This window comes from Delphinapterus leucas, chromosome 3 (genome assembly GCF_059928025.1).
Source record: "Delphinapterus leucas isolate spDelLeu-1000000601 "Yukka" chromosome 3, BTC_Dleu_Yukka2, whole genome shotgun sequence".
In the NCBI taxonomy this organism is placed as follows: Eukaryota; Metazoa; Chordata; class Mammalia; order Artiodactyla; family Monodontidae; genus Delphinapterus; species Delphinapterus leucas.
The window spans coordinates 110729399-110748928 of record NC_143131.1 but is presented as its reverse complement, the minus strand read 5'-3'; the positions used below and the strand labels follow the sequence as shown (position 1 = coordinate 110748928).

General features: G+C 39.2%; 2 protein-coding genes across 5 annotated transcripts in view; both read left to right on the top strand.

The window, feature by feature from the left end:
- The window catches only part of ACSL6 (acyl-CoA synthetase long chain family member 6), a 62915-nt gene extending 48572 nt beyond the window's left edge, over positions 1 to 14343 (top strand). For all 4 annotated transcript variants that reach the window (XM_022588731.2, XM_022588730.2, XM_022588729.2 and 1 more), the window contains 3 exons: positions 680 to 781; positions 1729 to 1800; positions 10567 to 14343. In XM_022588731.2, the coding sequence (XP_022444439.1) occupies positions 680 to 781; positions 1729 to 1800; positions 10567 to 10704 (312 nt within the window). In that variant the 3' untranslated portion in view covers positions 10705 to 14343. The remainder of the gene's footprint in view (positions 1 to 679; positions 782 to 1728; positions 1801 to 10566) is intronic.
- A 1059-nt stretch (positions 14344 to 15402) lies between these two features.
- The window catches only part of MEIKIN (meiotic kinetochore factor), a 123608-nt gene continuing 119480 nt past the window's right edge, over positions 15403 to 19530 (top strand). The window contains exons 1-2 of the mRNA XM_089909288.1: positions 15403 to 18172; positions 18574 to 18661. Of these exons, the coding sequence (XP_089765414.1) occupies positions 17820 to 18172; positions 18574 to 18661 (441 nt within the window). The 5' untranslated portion in view covers positions 15403 to 17819. The remainder of the gene's footprint in view (positions 18173 to 18573; positions 18662 to 19530) is intronic.

Genomic DNA, 19530 nt, shown 5'->3' with positions numbered 1-19530 from the left:
TGAAATACACATAAGAACTTTACAGATAAATAGGTGCAGTATTGCAAATAATGATACTGATGATATATCTTAATATATTAAGCTAATGTGCTAATATAGTACAGGATTAAATTATTTGAAGGGGATTTATATTTATTCTGCTTTCTGGTATCATTTAGATCTGAAGTCAGAAAGATCACTGTGAATATATTCTGTGCTATCATTGGATTTATGTAATTAAAGACTATTAAATTATTTTTTAAGAAAATGATTTAAAAATTAAAATGGTGTTCTTAAAGAATGAGGACCATACTAATGAATCAATTTCAAAATGGTCTGGAAATCCTTAGAAATGTATGTGTTTTGGATTGTAGAGTTGGTTGATCAGTATCCTAAAGATGTACTCATTTAAGATTGGCATGAGAATCAAAGGTACATACAGGACTAACCTTACTGATTCCTAATCTTCTTAAGCTTATTTTTTATTAATAAACTTTTTACGAAGTTAGGGAAATATATTAGAAATATTCAAGAATATTTCTGTCAAGAATGTGTGATATGTTTCATAACTTAAACATATACATATTTTTAGAAAAGAGTGGAGTCTGAGAATACCAAGAGATTAGTTTTAACGCTAGACCGCAAATAACCACTTTAAAAGCTTTTGTCATAACTGTGTTTTCTTTTGGTGGGATCGCAGGCCTTTTTGGTGGGCATAGTCGTGCCCGACCCGGAAGTCATGCCCTCTTGGGCCCAGAAGAGAGGAATTGAAGGGACGTATGCAGAGCTCTGCACAAATAAGGTCTGTACCTTGGGGCTGTTCCCCAAAAGACTGCTGGACCTTCTGTGATACTGCATAATGAGAGGACATACACAAACAGTAGCCCAAGTGAAATTTGAACCTATAGGGAAATTTCTAACTTTATTTTATAAATGGTAGGAATCCTAAACCAGAGGTTTGCCTTTTGTCATTGTTGTAGAAGGAGCTCATATCTCTTCTTAGAACACTTGATAAACTATTGAATTTTCCAGCCAGGAGACATCAGAGAAAGCTTGTCCAGCCCTGCTGTTTTGCAGCTTTCAGGAGAGTCCAGAGAGGGAGGCGGCTTGCCCAAAGCCACACAGCTGGTTAACAGCAGTGTCAGATGTGAGAATAGGCCTTCTGACTCACTGGCCCTGCTCTCTCCCAATGAGAGGTAGCTTTTATATCTACTGGGCTTAGAGAAACAGTCATGGAATTGAAAAAGGAGCACAGTTCTCCCTGCTTAGAACATTTGCCGCTCACACCTTCCGGAAGCCTTCTCCTGGCACATGTACTGTGCCAGGATCTCTGTGCCCTGACTCAGAGGATCTCTGTGCCCTGACTCAGCATCGGCCCCTCAGTCACATGATCTGTTTCTTAGCAGCAGCCATGAACCCTAGAGCTCCCACCAGGCCCTGGGCTCTTCTGGGGGTGACAGGGCCCCTGAGACTCACTAGGCTGACCAGAGGTCTGCTTTAAAAAACAAAATTGAGTGGTCCCTTAGCCTGTTGTTGGACACTCCTTAGGCCATGCGGGCACTTACTTGCCAGATGAGGGATGGTGATTGGCTTGCTGCCAGGGAGCGTCAGCCCTAGTTGGGGGTTTGAAAGGTGGGGGGAGTGTTGGTATGATTGCCAGTTGTACTTTGCTCACAACTCATTGATTCTTCTATCTCCATTTTGAAATGTGTTTTTGCCTTGTAATTTTACCTATATGGTTCAATTCAGGAGCTGAGGAAAGCCATTTTGGAAGATATGGTGAGGTTAGGAAAAGAAAGTGGACTCCATTCTTTTGAACAGGTAACTGTTACCTTCTCCATACTTGTTACTGCCCTTTATGCAGGGATGAGAATTAAAGTAACCAACAGTGACCCTGACCTAGATTCCCTATCCTCCACGCTGTGGCCTGCAGGCAGGCTGTGTACCAACGGACCCCTGAAGGCCTGTTCTAAGCTGACTTTGCAACAGCCTGCATCCTAACTAAAATCGGTCGTAGGCTGAGTGAGACTGTGCTTATTGTCCTCATAATCACAGATGTTCATAAAGCTGAACTATTACCCTAGCCATAACTGGTACAGCATGTCTACATGGTGTGTCTCCAAGCTGCGTGCAGTACTCAAGACCAGAGTCCTGTCTTATTTTTATTTTTATGGGGACTCTCTTCTTGGCTGCAGCAGGCAAGCTTACTTGCTAGGACATCAGAAAGTTGCACTCCTGGGGCCAGTGATCTGTCAGCCCAGCAGGCCCTGAACAAAGAGGAGGAAACAAAGAGTATGTTGGGAGTGGACACAGCAGACCTCTAAGACTTTCCGTCTTTGCAAGGTTGGGGTTCTCTTTTGTAACTGAGTTCATAAGCGTACTTGGTCCTACTTACACATGCCATTTATAATCCTCTTTAGTCACAAATTCAAAAAGAAAAATTCTTCAAACAGAAAAATATTAATATGCTGATTTTTAAAAATTTCCTAGTATGTATTTAATTGTTTTCAATAAAATGGTTCTCCAACAGTGTCCCCAAATATAGTATTAAGGATCTGCAAGGTTTATGAGAATTTTAAATTTTATCTGTTCTTTTTTTTTTAATATAAATTTATTTATTTTTGGCTGTGTTGGGTCTTCGTTGCTGCGCACGGGCTTTCTCTAGTTGCGGCGAGCGGGAGCTACTCTTTGTTGTGGTGCGCGGGCTTCTCACTGCGGTGGCTTCTCTTGTTGCGGAGCATGGGCTCTGGGGCACTTGGGCTTCAGTAGTTGTGGCACATGGGCTCAGTAGTTGTGGCTCACGGGCTTAGTTGCTCCGCGGCATGTGGGATCTTCCCAGACCAGGGCTTGAACCCGTGTCTCCTGCATTGGCAGGCAGATTCTCAACTACTGCGCCACCAGGGAAGCCCCTTTGTATATGTTCATTTTGATGTTAACCTAAAAACATTTTTAAACCGGTTTTAAATATAAACCCTTACAGCAGTTGTTTGACAATTAGAAAACATTTCCACAGATTAAGACTTTTAATTTCTTAAGTTTCAAAGTGAGGAAATCTAAATATAGTTTCAGGGTTTGAGGGAATTGTTTTTCTTTTGAAATGGATCTTTACATTAATCTAGCTTGAGAGAAACTGCTTTACCCTCATCCATCAGTGTGTTTTAGGGCAAATAAGGCCTGGATGAATAAATCCTTATTTTTAAAAATTATAAAATCTGAGGCATTCAGGCAAGTCATATTTATCTTTCTGAATGCAAGGTCATTTCTGGCATGATAATTAAATTTCTAAATTTGCTAAAACTGACTTCATTGCTCTTCCATTACGGGGAGCTGTGTGACTGTAGATGTGATCCTGTAGAGCAGGCGCCACAAATGAGTGGTTGGAGACCTGGTTGATCTGGGCTCCCGATTACCTGAATGGATGGCTGTAAGGGCGCTGGGGGTGCACTGGGGATCCTGCGGATACCCTTGTGATTCCCAAGGCTTGCATGCCCCCTGCTGGATGTGGGCTGCGTGATCTGCCTCAGAGCAGGTGGAGAATTGTAACAGATTCCTCTCCTTGGAAAAGACTACCACTCTTAAGCTTATGTTTAAAAGAAACCTTTGGTTAAGGTTCCAGTGTTAACCATTGCTCAAGTTAGAGCTTTTACTGAGAGGACACGTATTCTTGACTTTCCATACGCCTTAAGCAAAGTTTCTGCTCTAATAATCGGCCCTCCCTCGCCATGGTAACCTTAAATACAGAGAAGTCATGTGGCATCCCAAAGGCCTGAGTTTTATTGCCAAGGCTGTTACCTCTTCATTTTCTCTGTTCTCATTCTCCTCTTTGTTGGTGTGTGCTCCTAGTTGTGTTCCAAAGCTCAACATAAATTACTTGAGTTAATCCATAATCTATTGTCAGCTAGTCCTTTTCCCTTTTCCTCAAAAAGGAATGATCAATTAAGGCTTAATGCTAATTTTTTACCCCCCCTCCTCCCCCAATAGATATCCAAGCCCAAGGCTTAAATCATTCAACAGAAGCTTTAGGAGTTCAGACTTACTGGGCAGCATTGATCTGAATGAAACTTTGAATTAGATGAAAAATTAATGTAATTTGATTTCCAGAAACAGACAATTCCTAGAACTAGGCCAACCATTATCAATTTATGGAGATTTAATGAGTAGATAAGAAGCATTTAAAATAACTGTTACCAATAATTAAAATATGTAGGTTCTTGTGAAGTATCTGAGCATACTTAACTGCGATTTAACCTTTTTTTTTTGACATTTCTATGCCTTATTAGTTTGCATAGGCATATAAAATACAAAGTGAACTTTGAAACTTGACAGTTTTCAAATTCGGACTGCAAAGCCCTTGCTAAATATATTTTACTGTATTTCTTGTCATTGAAATGAATACTTACCTAATCAATTTACCTTTAAATCAGAAATGAATTGAACATTTCCCTAATTTAAAATTTTAAAATTTCTCTTGTCCTAAATTATTCACTCTGTGTTTATTATCTACAAGCAATATTGTGTGTTAAAGTGTTTCACAGAGTAATACCATTGAAAGATTTTAAATAGTTTTTTTTTTCAGAATTATGAAAATTTCTATGCTTTAATGAGTTGGCATACATTGACATTTTTGAGGCATTATATTCCAATATAATATTTAAATGTTATAGTATCTTTAAATTAAAAAAAAAACTATAGAATCACTTTTCTGTGACAAGAGTGTAGTTTCAGAAAGGGAGGTAACATTAAGCATCTCCTTCCTTCTTTCCTCAACAAAAACTTTGCTTATTGCAAACTGGAAAACAAGTTTTATGTTGTGTTAGGCATAAAGGGAGACTAAAGACTCTCGTTCCTTTTTCCCCCCCATAATGCAACAGTTTGGTTTTATTAGAAAATATGTAATTATTTATAAAAAATGAAACTTCGTTTTACCATTGGTTTACTTCTGAAAATAAACTAACTATAGGTTTTGGGGCCCACAGTTAAGGTCAGTTAAAGAACTGTTTTGACTCATTTTTTTCCCACTTACTGATTAGACTTTTAGTCACTGGCACAATTTGTATAGGTATTTTCATGGAAGAATTTAAATAGAGCCAGGGCTGTAGGTCAGACTGGAGCAGGGACTGGCAGTAGTGCCACTCTGATCTGCTCACTAAGTGGCTGAAAGGTGAGCTGAGTGCCATATTACTTGGCTTCCCTCAACACTGTATTTAATTGTGTTTCCTCTGCTCAGGCAGAGACTATGTTGTAGAGAGCCACATTGAACTGCAGATGCCCCAGTCAGCACTTTAGGCCTGCTACAGGTTGCTGGTTTGACAGATACTCAAAATCTACCAGCAGATGCAGTTCTTTCTTCCTAAGATCATAGTGTTTTCTTTTACATTCTACTTACCATCTAAATAGTGTATGTAGCTCTCCCTATGAGAGTCATCTTCCCTGTACTGTATTGTTTGAAGCTTCTGCTTGTCACTGCTGTATTTTCAAAGGTGTTCTCCCAAGTCCCTGTACTGAACATAGATTCTTGTCTCAATTACACATGTTCTCCACATGCTGTTAGGAATGCAGATGAGCTGAAACCCAGGCTGCCAGGACACTTGTAGAAATTGTATCTTGGCATTGGCATCTCCTATAAAATTATATTATTAATTTCATTTACAGAAGAAGGTGGATAGATCGTTTACACTTGCCAGAAGTCTTTATGTGATACTGTTTCTATCAGAAAGGAACTTCAAAAAAAAAATTAAGGATATTAGCACTGCCAGTTTTTCATTTCATGGAGGTAAACATGAGTTACTAAGTTAAATCACTGTATCTAGGATTAAGTTTGATTTGGATTTTGTTCATATTTTCTTCAAGCTAGCTAGTTTTGTTATCAAATGGTGATTTCTGAACTTGAGTAGCAGAACTTAGATGACATCTTATGCACCTTAGGAGCACGTACAAAACATAAGAGCAGTGCTACTCTGGTAGGTTTGGGGCTTGAGCCAGAGCCTGTCTTCCACCTCCCACCCCTCAACCCAGCCCCCTCACTCATCCCTCCCCCACCCCGCCTCCAATGCACTTCTGCCTCTCCCCCACCTCATCCCACCCGTGTCTGTCTACACTCCACCTTCACGCCCATCTCCACCTCTATACCCCCGCCCAGCAGAGGCCACTGCAGAACCCCTAGCTCTCAGTGCACTATGGTCTGAAAACGTCTCCCTTGGGACCTGTTTCCAGTGAATTTTGGATCCCCTAGGATGATTTATGTTTGATCAAAACAAATTAGGAAAAAAGTATATTCCAGAGGGTACAAAAACTGGCAGCCCTATTCCTTACCAAATCAAATTCTTTGAGCATCAAAAACACTAAGAGAATTTTCTTTTTTTTAATTTTTTTTATTTTGCCATGAAAAAAATTCAGAAAATTTTTATTTTATATTGGAGTTGAGAGAATTTTCAAACAAAACACTTTTTACAAGAACCTTAACAAATTTTGAAACATTCGATAATGCCTCTTTTTAGCCAAGAGCCTCAGATTTCCAGTTATTTATGCTGGATATCCAAGTAGAAATCCTTTCAGTGTGTAAGGTAAAGTTGAGGCGGCTACCTGTAATGCTAGCTTTAATTTTAGCCTAAAGTCCAGTCCTCCCCTTCCCACCACACACGAATCCCTTAAAATGCTATTCTTTTTATAGCAAAAGTGAATCCTTCATTTGAACAAATTTCTAAAGAGACAAAGATGAATCTCATTTATTAATGCTGTGCTCATTTGAAAATTATCACATTTTAAAATTACAAGCATGGGTTTAAAAAATGCCAGAATTCGTTAGAATTTTTCTTAAAAACTTATTAAGAAGTAGAAAGTGTAGCTGTTTTAGGGGTCTTCTTTGTATATTGAGTCTTTGATCTGAAAAATCAGTGAATGCAATGGAGAATTTTCTGAGGAAAGACTTCTTTGTCATATTGCAATGCCCACCTGCCAGGACACTAGACTGTTAGCATCAGAGATTTGGAAAACAATCACTGACATGTTGAATTTTTTGCAACTATTTGCATACATTGATTTTTTCCAATTTTTAAATTTTTGGTGGTTAAATACACATAACATAAAATTTACCATCTTAACCATTTTTAACGTGTGCAGTTCAGTGGCATTAATACATTCATAATGTTGTACAACCATCACCACCATCCATTTCTGTAACTCTTTTCATTTTGTAGAATGAAACTCTGTACCCCTTGAACAATAACTCCCAATTCCCTCCCTCCCCCCAGCCTCCAGAAACCACCATTTTACTTTCTGTCCCTATGACTTTGACTACTCTAAGTACTTGTGTTTTTGTGACTGGCTTATTTCACTTAGCCTAACGCCCTCAAAGTTCATCCATGTTGTAGCATGTGTCAGAATTTCCTTACTTTATATAAATAATATTCCATTGTATGTCTATGCCACATTTTGCCTATCCATTCATCTGCTGATGGACATTTGCATTGCTTCCCTGTTTTAGCTATTGTGAATAATGCTGCTATGAACATGGATTTACAAATATCTCTTTGAGATCCTGCTTTCAATTCTTTGGGGTATATATTCCAGTTTCTCTATATCCTCACCAACACTTGTTATTTCTGTTTTCTGGATAATAGCCAGCCTAATGGGTGTGAGGTGGTGCATAGACTGATTTTTGAAATAAGTCATTTCCTGATTGTATCCATTGATTTTAATTAACAATTCTCATATGACAGTAACATATGCCACAGTAACCTTTCACTCTTGTTCTCTGGCTTCTGTAACCCACAACCCCGTTCCTTTCTACTCCTCAAGAAACTCCTTCTCTGTCCCAAGCCCAGGCTGAAGCTGTGTCCTACATACTAATACTAATATATCCAATGTCCAAAAACCACTTGGATGTCTCAGAAGCATTTCAAACTTGACATGAATACTTGATCTTCCTGCCTCCAAAGAATCTTTCTGCTCCTCCTCCAGTTTTTCTGCTCAAGCAGAAATCTAGAGCCAGTCTTAAAATCTCTTTCTCTATCAATTACCCAAACCAATTGTAAGTCCTGTCCTTTCTACTCCCCAAATCTATTTCCATCTCCACAGCCAACTTTATAGCCTAAATCACCATCAATCTTGCCTTTTGGCTGGTCTTCCAGCTTCCACTTCTACCTCATTTTAATCCTCTCTTAACAGGGTAATCTTTCCAAAGATGCATTCTAGTACTGTCTCTCACTGTTTAAAAATTGTTTAAAGAATTATGTCCAAAATCCCTACCTTGGCATATTGATCCTTTGTAATTTGGCCCCAGCCTATCTCCACAGCCCCATCTCTTTCTTCTTCTTTATTTGTATCACCTGCTGCAGCCTATACTTGTGATGTCCCATGTGTGTTTTGGCACATGTTGCCTCTGCCTAGAGCCATATAACAGCCTCTCCCTTCCCCTTGCTATCTTCATCTGGCCAAAGCCTACTTATCCTCCAGAGTTCAACTCAAGCATCCCTTTTCAATGAATCCTGCTCCAGAGACTGGGTTAGGTGCTATATCAGAAAGGCATTCAGCTCTAAAAGAAAACCCTCAGGGTCTTAAACACATAGGGTGTGTTTTTTTGGTGTTCTCACATAAGAAGTCCGAACATAGGCAGTCCAAGGCAGGTACAGGTTCTCAAAGACCTAGGCTCTGCCTATCTTTCCACTCTCCCTTCTTAGTATGTTGGCTTATCACTTTCTGTGGCTGCTACTGCTTTGGACATTGTCCATATTCAAGGAAGGAAAAAAAGAGAGTGGGTAGAAATAGGTATGTCTGAACCTTTTATTAGGAAAGCAAAAGCTTTCCCTTCTCACTAGCCACAGACGGATCTTATGACTACACCTTAGCTGCAAGGGAGCCTGGGAAATCAGGACATAGGATTGTCATAGTTTACATAGAACATTTTGGCCCCAAATAAAACCTGGGTTTTATTAGCATGGAGGATAGGGAGTGATACTGGGAAAGCAACTGACAACTGCTTGTCCCTATAGTAGTATTATCATACTGCAGCATCCCTCATTAGATTGTAAGCTCCATGTGTGCAGAGATTGTGTCTTGTTCTCCTTTGTATCCCTGGTGCCTTACACTATACCTGACACATGGTAGTTGCTCAATAAATGCCAATTAAGCAAAACAACAAGTGAAAATATATATGTATTTAGCGCATATATTTTGAGTTAATTTTTTAAAGTCTATATATAGCAATTCATTTGCCATTTAATAATATGGATCTGTTGTCTCAACAAAATAATTGAATGTAGACCCAGTTGTCAGTCAGGATACAATTTCTTAGAGACACTGTCACTCCAGGATTCAGCTCAAGCCCAGATCATAAAATTCTGGTTGAACTGACAGTCACCCTTTCAGCTGGAATCTCACGTGGGAGGAGACTGCCCAGGCCTTCCCAGGTTAGTTCGTCTATCTCTCTGGTCCCCCATTCAGGCTTGCAAAGAGACTTTGCATGAGGAGGCCTGGAATCTGCCTCATGGAAATAGGCAACACGAACACTAAGTCTGATCCCTCCATTCCTCCTTCCAATAATGTGATCACATTTTCTGGCAGAACTTTTTTTTTTTAACACAGATTCGTCATGTCCCCGCCTAGACTTTATATTTCTCCTGTGAATGGCACCATTGTCCATGCAGCCCTCCAAGCCAGAAACCTGGAAGTCCTCAAGGCTGCCTCCTTCTTTATTACATCCTGCCCATTTATCTCTAAATCGCTCTTAGAACTGCTTACTTGTCTCTGTCTCTGCCACTTCTGTAGGTGCAGGCCCTTATCTTCTTCTCTCCTGTGGATTGGTCAGGTCCTTCTGATTGGTTTCCCTGCTTCTAATCTTAACATTCTTAAAAGCCATCTTCACATTTCTCTTGGAGAGATCTTTATAAATTGTATATTCAGCCATGTCATTGTCCTGTATAAAAATCTCCTACTGTTTTCCTCTATAAACTGCCCCATCTACCACTTCAGCTTCATCTCTCACCCACTTTGCCTCCTACTTTATGTAACTACAACAGAAATCACTTGGATTTCCTTTTTCATACTCTGCCATTTCTCACTCCCATAGCTTTGGTCATAGGGTTGCCTCTGCCTGGAAATGCCCTTCTCCACCCACTTCTCCTCCTTTGCTGGTTAACTCTTACTCGTCCTTTAACACTCACCTGATTTGAGAAGGCTTCCCTGACTGCTCCTCTCTCTTCCCTGCCATAACTGAGTTAGGTGCCCTTCATCCTGTGTATACCGCATTGTCTAATAATTGCCCAGTGTGTCTGCTCTACTGGATTCCAGTGTGCACTCCCCGAGGGCAGGGGTGCTCATGATCCCCCTTTGTGTCCTCCGTGCCTGGCACAGAGTAAGGAATTAACTCATTTCTGTTGACTGGCTAAATGGAGGAGTAAGAAGGAAAAAAGGTGGCTTTCAGACATATCAAATAGGCTGAAATGTTATTAGGATAACTCTGACTTTTAAATAGGCATAGTGTTTTTATATCAATATTTCTATTCCCATATGCCTGTCTACTTTTATCATGTATGCTATGAATGCTGTGTTATATTCCTGATAAAGATGTGTTCTGCATTTGGTTTTTAGGTTAAAGCCATTCACATCCACTCTGATATGTTCTCAGTTCAAAATGGCTTGCTGACACCAACACTAAAGGCTAAGAGACCTGAGCTGAGAGAGTACTTCAAAAAACAAATAGAAGAGCTTTACTCAATCTCCATGTGAAGTTCAAGGGAAGTTCTTCTCAGTATAATGGACAATGTAGCAATATTATAGTTATTTTTTGAAAGTAATGTGTCAGAATGATGCAGCTGAAAATGAAAAGCACGTGACCTTATGACTGAGCCTCTTCCTGTCCCAAGAGGTCTTTAACAATATTTTCTCTCTCATCACCGAGTATACTTTATTTTTATTACAATGATATTGTAGTAAGCTGCTAAAAATATCACAAATGGCATTGTAAAAATCAAGACTTTTCTCAAGAACTGTGTACCACTAAAAGTAATATATTCTCAGTGTTCACAGAACTTCTATTAAACATAAAGGAAAAACATAACTGACATATTGTACTTAATTATTTGTGGAATAGTAACCAGGTACAGCAAATATCTAGGCAATGTGGACTACCTCATTCAATAACTGATGGTCAAAATCACAATTAAATCAGACTTAAAAAATTAAAACTAATACAGAATCATTCTGAAACAAAACATGATAGCTCACATTCTACATAACTTCAGATTCTTTAAACATAACAATCCTCATTGACGTGAAAAAATTTTCTCTCCAATTTTTACTTTTATTTATGAAGATTGCAAATTCAAGTATTCTTAAAACAAATGTATTTACATAACATTTTACAAAGATCTTTCAATACATTTTCTTATTTATTAAGCTCATTCAAATATTAAGGAGCTACCCAGAAAAAAATGTAATGTATAACTACTTCAAGGATAGCATGTGTATATTCATGGATGTCTTACCACATGAATTATAAAAGATGTCTGTTTGACTCTGCTCTGCAATGAATGGACCTTTAGGGAAGACTTGGGAGAAGAAACCCAGAATTATTTCTCAGGGTGGGCAGCAATTAATGTACTGATGTTCCTTGCTGGGTTCTTCCAGTCTTTCCATTCTCAATGTGTCCATGCCAGGCCTGCGAAACCCATATGGCAATAATTCTGAACAGCTTCACTTTCTTCCAGTAAGAGATTATCACAGCAGGATGTAGGGAGGGGGGGATGTTATTTCCAAATGAAATAATTTTTCAACAACGTAAGTTTGAAGAACCTCTTCAGAATACCCCTAGAAAACTATTTACGTCCATCATAGATAAATATCTCCTTGGGAAATAATTTCATGCATAGAATCTCTAAACCCTTCTAAGCTTACCCATGAAAACCTCCTTTCTTGGCGTTATGTGTTTAAATACTTCTTGCACCTGGGTGCCAACAATGTCGTATAATTAAAGCCCAGCATGGACAGCAGTTAGGTTCCAAGCTACAGACTGCATCTACAGAAGAAACTGTCCCTAGGAAGGTGTTTTCTTCTGTAGAGACAGGACTCTGAAAGCAGAGATGGGGGCAGTATTCACAGTCCAGAAGCTCCTTACCCCTGGAGCAAATCCAAACTGTCAATAAATGCTGTCGGTTAGAAACTGCATAATCACACAGGCTTACTAGATGAATCTGCACCAGTGATTATACACTTATATTTCAGTCTTCACAAAAGTGGACAACCACAGCTTCATTTGATGTATTTATCCAATCTTTTACATATTCCTTTGCTGGATTCTCTCTGCAGTCCCACTACTTGCACTTATAAATTTGACTTTTAGTAGATGACCTAGTTCTGTGCACATTAATTTTTAAAGGCATTTCTAAATAAACAAATACTAAAAATGTCCAAGGCCACATCTATTATACATAGCATTAATTTTTTTATATTTAATATATATTTGACTAATTAAAAGAGAAAATCATTACCTGAATTGGATATTTGTATTATTTTAAAGGGAAGTAGCTTCACATCTTGAGGAAAATGAACCTCTTTCCCATTGTCCTTCTGCTCAACTAAATTTCACATTTGTCTTTGTTTCCAAAGGATTTTAGACAATGAAATTATAAGCAAATAATTTAAAATTTATTTTGATAACATTTATACCTAATAATAGTTAGAGATAATTGATTATGGATAACTTAAGATTTCTTCTCTTTCTCACTTTAAAGATCTTATGTTTCTATTCGCCTTCCTGATTCCTGTGAAAATCATCACACTTGGGCATATAAATAGGTTGTGGCAGATGTGCTGAGAACAGTAAACAGTGGGCCCTAAATATATTGCTTGTACATTTATTTTTTCCACTGTTTAACTCTACTGAATTTTTTAATAAAGGAGAAATGAAACAATATGTGTTAATGGAAAAAAAATCCTTCTTACTTCAGAGTTCCCAACTTTATTTTGAGGGGGAAAAGTTTGTATTTCTCTTTAACCAATGTAGAAAAAGGCTGTGTACTTAAGACATTTACATTCATAGTGGACATCAGATCCAATTTAAGTCTAGAGGTATAACGGAGATCAATTACTTAACATAAACATGTTCTTAAATGTTTGGCCTTTTATCTCTTTCTCATTTAAATGTGTTAGTAATTCTTACATTTTACAAACTAATCTTGTTGTTTATAAAGATATAAAATAGAATATACACCAATTTTTTTTCCTTTTGCCATAAAAGACATCTTTGTATTGTGATTCTCCTCCAGGTGAGAGAGGAAACTGACCAGGTATGTGCAGGCCTAGCTTCACATATTAGGAACTCACGAACTCAGGAGTCTAAGGAATAAACATACCTAGTCTCCCTCACGTGAGCAAGTCAACCTTTCGTTCTAAATTTAGGTAAAACTGCAAGCATGAGAAAAAATAGGATTTTTTCATTGCAATTTTTATAGTCAGGTAATGTTTTAGCAACTTGAAGTCAGCACTTACTTTGATTGTATTACCCATCAAAGAACCTCTGATCTTTTATTTTTCTGCAGTAAAGGGAATGAATTATTCTTTATTTTCCAAATGTATAAAGCACAAATGTGATATAGTTACTTAGAATACAAAATACTGTGAAATGAATGTAAAGAATGGAAAAATGTATTTTTGCATGAAAACAGACCACTTACAAACTTGCTTCATATCTCAGGAAAAAAAGAATGGAAAATCATATATAAAATTGATAAACTATATGAGCTATGTTGCTGTATTTTCTTGCCTATTTCTATTTTAAGGAAGTATATACATGAAAAGAAAAAATGATCCTGGTAGTCTGAATTTTCTCTCAAGTATGCTACACAGTCCTTTCTGTGAATCTACAGTTAACTGCAGTAAGAATGGAATTAGCATTCAAGTGAGGACAAAGCCCTAATGAGAAACTCTTCAGTTAGAACACATGAATGGTTATAACCCAGAGGCAATAGATATATACTACCTGGAACACAAGCATTTCTAAACTTGGTCCCAAACAAAAGGTTTTCATGAGGTGACAGTGGCTTTTAAGCATTCATTTGACTGATTATTTTTATTTTCCTTGTTAAGTCATTGCAAAAATTGCATGGAGGGCAATGGATATTTTTGCAAGAACTGCTTATTCTACTTTCAATTTTTAAAAGTTGAGATTAAAAAATTACCTTTTAAATATGCATAAAATTATTTTAACTGTAATTATATTTTTAGTTGCTTTGTTATAGTAGCATGCATATCAAATATAAAATGCATTTATGAAAACATTTGTAAAAAATAAAGATTTTTTGTTTCTCAAAGTTGCTTATAATTACTATTTTATAATATTTATTTAGCATAATCCCCTGATGTTAGTATACTTGGTGATCATAGATCATAGTGCTTATGGTAAACACTGTATCAAGCTATATCACTAGTCAGCATACTCTACGTCCTTTATAAGGGTCCCCAAACTCTAAAGACTTATGGCCCCCCAGAGAACCTATCCTTTTCCTTGCACATTTGCTATTACCAAATGTGTCCTGTATTTACTTCATTTTTATATTTTTAAAAGAACAAAAAATTGTATTCAAATTTTCCATCATGATGGTCCTTAAACAGTATTTCCATAATGTCTTTTACCCATACACAGCGGTACACTTTCTTAAAATTGTACATTCTACCATGTGTAAATTATGCAGATTCTGCCATATATTTGCTACCATCTACTTCTCTCTATTTTCACAGCTTTTAGTGTAGTTGGGGCCACTCTCATCTCTTGTCTGGAATATTACACTGCTTTTAAAATTAGTCTTCCTGTTTCCACCCCAGCTTCCTCAAATTTCACCATCCACATTTCAGTCAGGGGGATCTTTCTAAATTGAAAATCTGGTCGTGCCACTCTCCTGCTTAATATTCCACAGTTTCCAGGATAAAGTTCAGACTCCCTGCTTCAGCACACAAGGCCCAGCATCTCTTCTCCAGCCCTTCCTCTATAGAGTATTGGCTCCAATCATACCAATTACTTTTTGCAGTGCCCTAAAAGCATCATGCTTTTAGGTCCCCTTTTCATAGAATACCCTTTCCTTTAGCCCCCCTAATTCCTATCATTCATATCTTAAAACTCAGTTCAACTATCCTTTTCTCTAAGAAGCTTCCCACATGGTTGCATGGTTGATTGTCCCTTTGCCCCACTCTCACTAAGACTGAGTTGCCTGGGGCTGCAGAAGGTCTGGCCCATAGTGGATGCTCAAGAAATGTCTATAATCCCCTTGGCCCTTTTACATATGTTGCATAGCATTAAGACTGCAATACCTAAAGATACTTTTCATCTATCACTGTTATTTTTTTTCCAATCCTGTCAACTAAGCAAAAATAAGCCGATTTTCAGTTGGACCCTAAAGCCTGTGGATGGTACTACAAATGAAGCCTCTTGGGGCTGGGGGGTGGGGGAGTCACTTGATAAGAAAACGGTATTCAGGAAGATTTCCTCTCGGCTCCAGGGAATCCTAAACCCATGAACTGGCTGTTTTCCCAAAAGCTTTCTTCAGAAATCTATTAAAAATTTGGATTTTCTTTTCCCATGGAAGTTAGCATCTCCATGACTGCTCCAATCTAGTCAAAACCACATGACTGAACTGAAACACTGAAAGAATTCTGAGTGTAGACATGGAAGCAATACAACAGGGAAATGGAAGATGTTCAGTTTAACACTCATGGCTGAATGCTTGCACTGGCATTTGTGTATTTGAGGACGGAGTGGAGGGAGACAGGTGATTGAGTTGAGATATCTCTGCCCTACCTCACCCTTTTGTAGGGGACACATTTCATTCCCCTTTTATAGGCTGGGTAGGTGAAACTTTAAATTGCAAGTCTGTATGTAGTCCCTTCCCCTCCCCTTGCTACTTAGGGCTTCGAGCTCTTTTCCTTGTTCCCCCCATCCCTTTCCCAGCCATGTGTTAGGAGGAATGGGAGCATGGCAAGCACACTAGCCAAATGTCAGGAGATCCATGCCACCTAGGTCAACCACCTGTCATAATGAGCCTCCTGCGTTGTGGTTTGCTCAGCTTCGAATTGAGGGGACAGCAAGATCATCTCTAAGGACCCTTTTGGCTCAAGGAATCACACCAAAGGTTATTTCCAGTTTTGAAACCCTAGGCATTAACTCCCATAAACCTTTACTTGATGGCACTTCAGTGAATGTAATTCAGTATAGAGAGACAGTTCTAGAGAATAGGGCCACCAAAGGGCAGATCAACTTTTGCTTTAAGCTGTTTTCCTTTTTCAATGTTTCTTCCATTTCTAGTCTAGGGCATCCCAGGATCTATACCTCCCAAAGGTCATTTAAGAGCTCCAAGTTTTTTTTTCACAACATTCTCCAAAGGGCAAGAAGGGAGCCTGGAGACCTGGCTTGTAAACTAGAGACTGCCTGTCAGCATATTATGGATGTGACTAAAGAGAAGATGTTGAAATACGATAACTGCTTTATACTGCAACAAAATTGTGAGATCCTTGATTGAAGAACCATTTCTAATTCACTTCTGTATCCCCAGGACCTACCACAATGCCTAACACAGAGTGAGGTGCTAAGTAAGTAGTGATTCAGTGACTCAAAGCACTATATCTAATCAGGTAAGAATGCCTACCCTCTGTTCTTTACAAAGTTAAGTCTAACGATTAATTAGTGATTGTTTTAATTATTAATAAGTGACTTTCTACGAGCAGATTTTGAATAAAAAATTCAGTGATTTTATTATGAAAATATTGTGGCTATATGTGTGCTATATTTACAGGCAATATTGGAGCATCACAGAAAAAGTCTGTGTTTTTCTAATTTCATCTATACAAACAGCATTTTTTAATGTTGTGAAATGACATTTTTTTAAAATAAGAAGGTGGTTATTATAGGCACAATATGTTTATCAGATGCAGCCAGATGGTTCAACCTGGGTGTATGGAGAGAATGAGTGGTCATTCCTATGTTACTTCCTTTGGGCAGAGCAAAAGAGCTGAGCCTCAGGGCACTAGGAGGGCATCCCTTGTGGAACTCACTACCTTAACCACAAGGCTGCCCAGGGATGTCCAGGAGGTAGCTTCTAGGCAGGGGCTAAGGGATTCTGCTTGTCCCTGAGAAGAAACCTCCTGGAACCTAAGCTCTTCTAATGCCTGGTTAGACTCTCAAGTACCATGCCCGCCCCCAGTAAATTGGCGGCCCCAGGGACTGAAGTTGATTGCTCAGGAGGACACGCCCCGTCACCATAACGTGCTTTCATTCGTCTCTGACCTTCCTGCACTGAGTCAGGCTGACCCCCAGCTAGACTCCGTGTGCTTAGAGACTTCAAACTCCATTACCATGGCCTTCCTGGTAATGTTGCTAAGGAGAGCGGCCCAGGCATCAGTACCAGGTGTTGGGCCCATCAGACTAATGAGAAAATGAAAAGCAAAAGAACAACCTCCTGGACGATGAAAAGTCTTTTTCCATTAATTTTCCCTTCAGCGCGAGGCGAGAGAGCCTGCGCCTAGAGTCCAAGGTCCAGGCCCCCCGCCCACCACCAACTTCCCTGGCGCTGCGCCTCCAGGAGGGCGGGGCACTGCCACTTCACTGTGTCTTCCCAGAAGCCACCGCGTGACTCCTCGGAGATAAAAAGGCGGGAGTGAGGCGGCGTTTCCAGACCAGCGTGGGGGTTGGCGCTGTGGGCCTGTTGTTTTTTTCTCACCTCTTTCATTCCTCTCGGGCTGCCCCGCAGGCCAGGCCTGGATGCTGGTTCCCTCTGGCGTAGCTCGGTTCCTCAGGAAGAAGACGAGACAGGCCTTCGAGGGCCAAGAGCCCTCCGAGGCCTGGCGGTGGGGTGGCAATGTGGTCACTACGGGTCTATACGCGCAAAAAGCGGGCCAGCCATAGGCTCAACCTAACCCCAACGCCAGATCTAGGTGCCCTGGCTAAGGCGGAGGCCCCGTCAGGGCCCGGCCGGAAGCTGTCTGCCCACTGTAAGCGCCGTGTGGCTGGCCTACGGAGTGGGACACGGGGTGGGCTGGGCCTAAGCCCCAGGGACCTCCGAGGCCCGCGGGCAGGCCTCCAAAGCTTTTTCCCTGAAGCATGTCACCCTCTCTTAGGCCTGAAAAGAAGTGGCAAAACGCGCGGTTTGCAGAGAATCACAGAGAAATCAGAGCGGAGTCGGCCGGGAGGTAGCAGCTCCGGGCCACCGAGGTGCGTATCCACGAGTAACGGCCCCATGCCTCTGGCCACCTCAAAATTTCAATCCTGATTTTCTCCTAATAGCCTTTCATTCTAAGAGTCAGTGAAGAAAATAGTGTGTTCTGATTTCGTTGTTCTCCGAACACAGAGCTAGAAATTTGACTTAGGAAAGAGATATATTAAAAAAAAAAAAAAAAAGTTTTACCAAGTTGCCTGAAAGCAAGTGAGAGAAAACCTCCGGGAAAGCATTCGTGGCATCAATTGGTTATTGATACAATTCACCTACTGTGTTCCTTACTTCTTGTTAATTATGTTCCCACAGAGCTTTTCAGACTATAACAGTGTGAATAGTGATCAGGGACGTGGAGAGCCAAGTCCAGATGGTGCAAACTAATTGTGTTGTTTTTTGTTAGCACTCAGTTAAGAGGTACAGGAGAGAAAAGCCTGCATGAAAATAGCACTAGTGAAGAAGCCCAGGATGAGAAGATTGCTCCATTGAGTGTATGTATGTTTCTCCTATGGTCCTTGGATAAGCTTAGGGTAGAGACCAGTGGTGCCTGATGTACCTCTGGTCTTATATGAAAATATAATATGGTCTTTGTTCTATAGAGACTACATAGCTTTCTAGTGTTTTTATAAACATTGATGCTGTATCTTCAGACAGGGCCTTGAATTAATGATTCTGGTAGACTCATAGCCATGCATTTTTGTTTTTTCTTTCCTTTGACAAAAATTTAAGAAATATTCATTACTGGCTAATTTTCTGTGTGACAGATATAAAGTGTTTCTTAGTAATTCTCTAATGTTTGGTAGCACTTAAACATTTCAAAGCCATTTTCATGTTTTCTCATTTGACTTTGCATTAACAGTTAGAAACAGAGGATTCGTTATCATTAGAATATTATATAACTTCCTGATCTACTGTATTTAATGTGGATTCTGTACAGTATTTTAAACATGTGTAGCAGTAGTTTGGAGAAATCCAGATTTTAAAAATTGCTTGTGACTCATCAGACATTAGCATTAAATTGGATAGTCACAGTCCAGCATTTTAGCTCGCGTATTTCTCTTTGACATGTTTTTTGGGGGAGGGCAGTTTTAACAAAAGGCATTTTTTTAAAAAAGGCTTTTCCCCAGATTTTAACAGTGTTAAGTGTCCCTAATAGATTATTCAGACTATGCAAAAAAATGTTTAATCAGTTTCTTTTAAGTTTGTACTTTTCCTTCCATTCCTTTTTTCTGTGCCTTTAAAATTTTTTTTACAAATTATCTCATTGTGTAAATTCCTCTAACATTAAGTAATCTTCAAAAATATGGTTTTTAGTGTCTGCATAGTGCTTTGTCTTATACATAAGTATACTATAATTTGT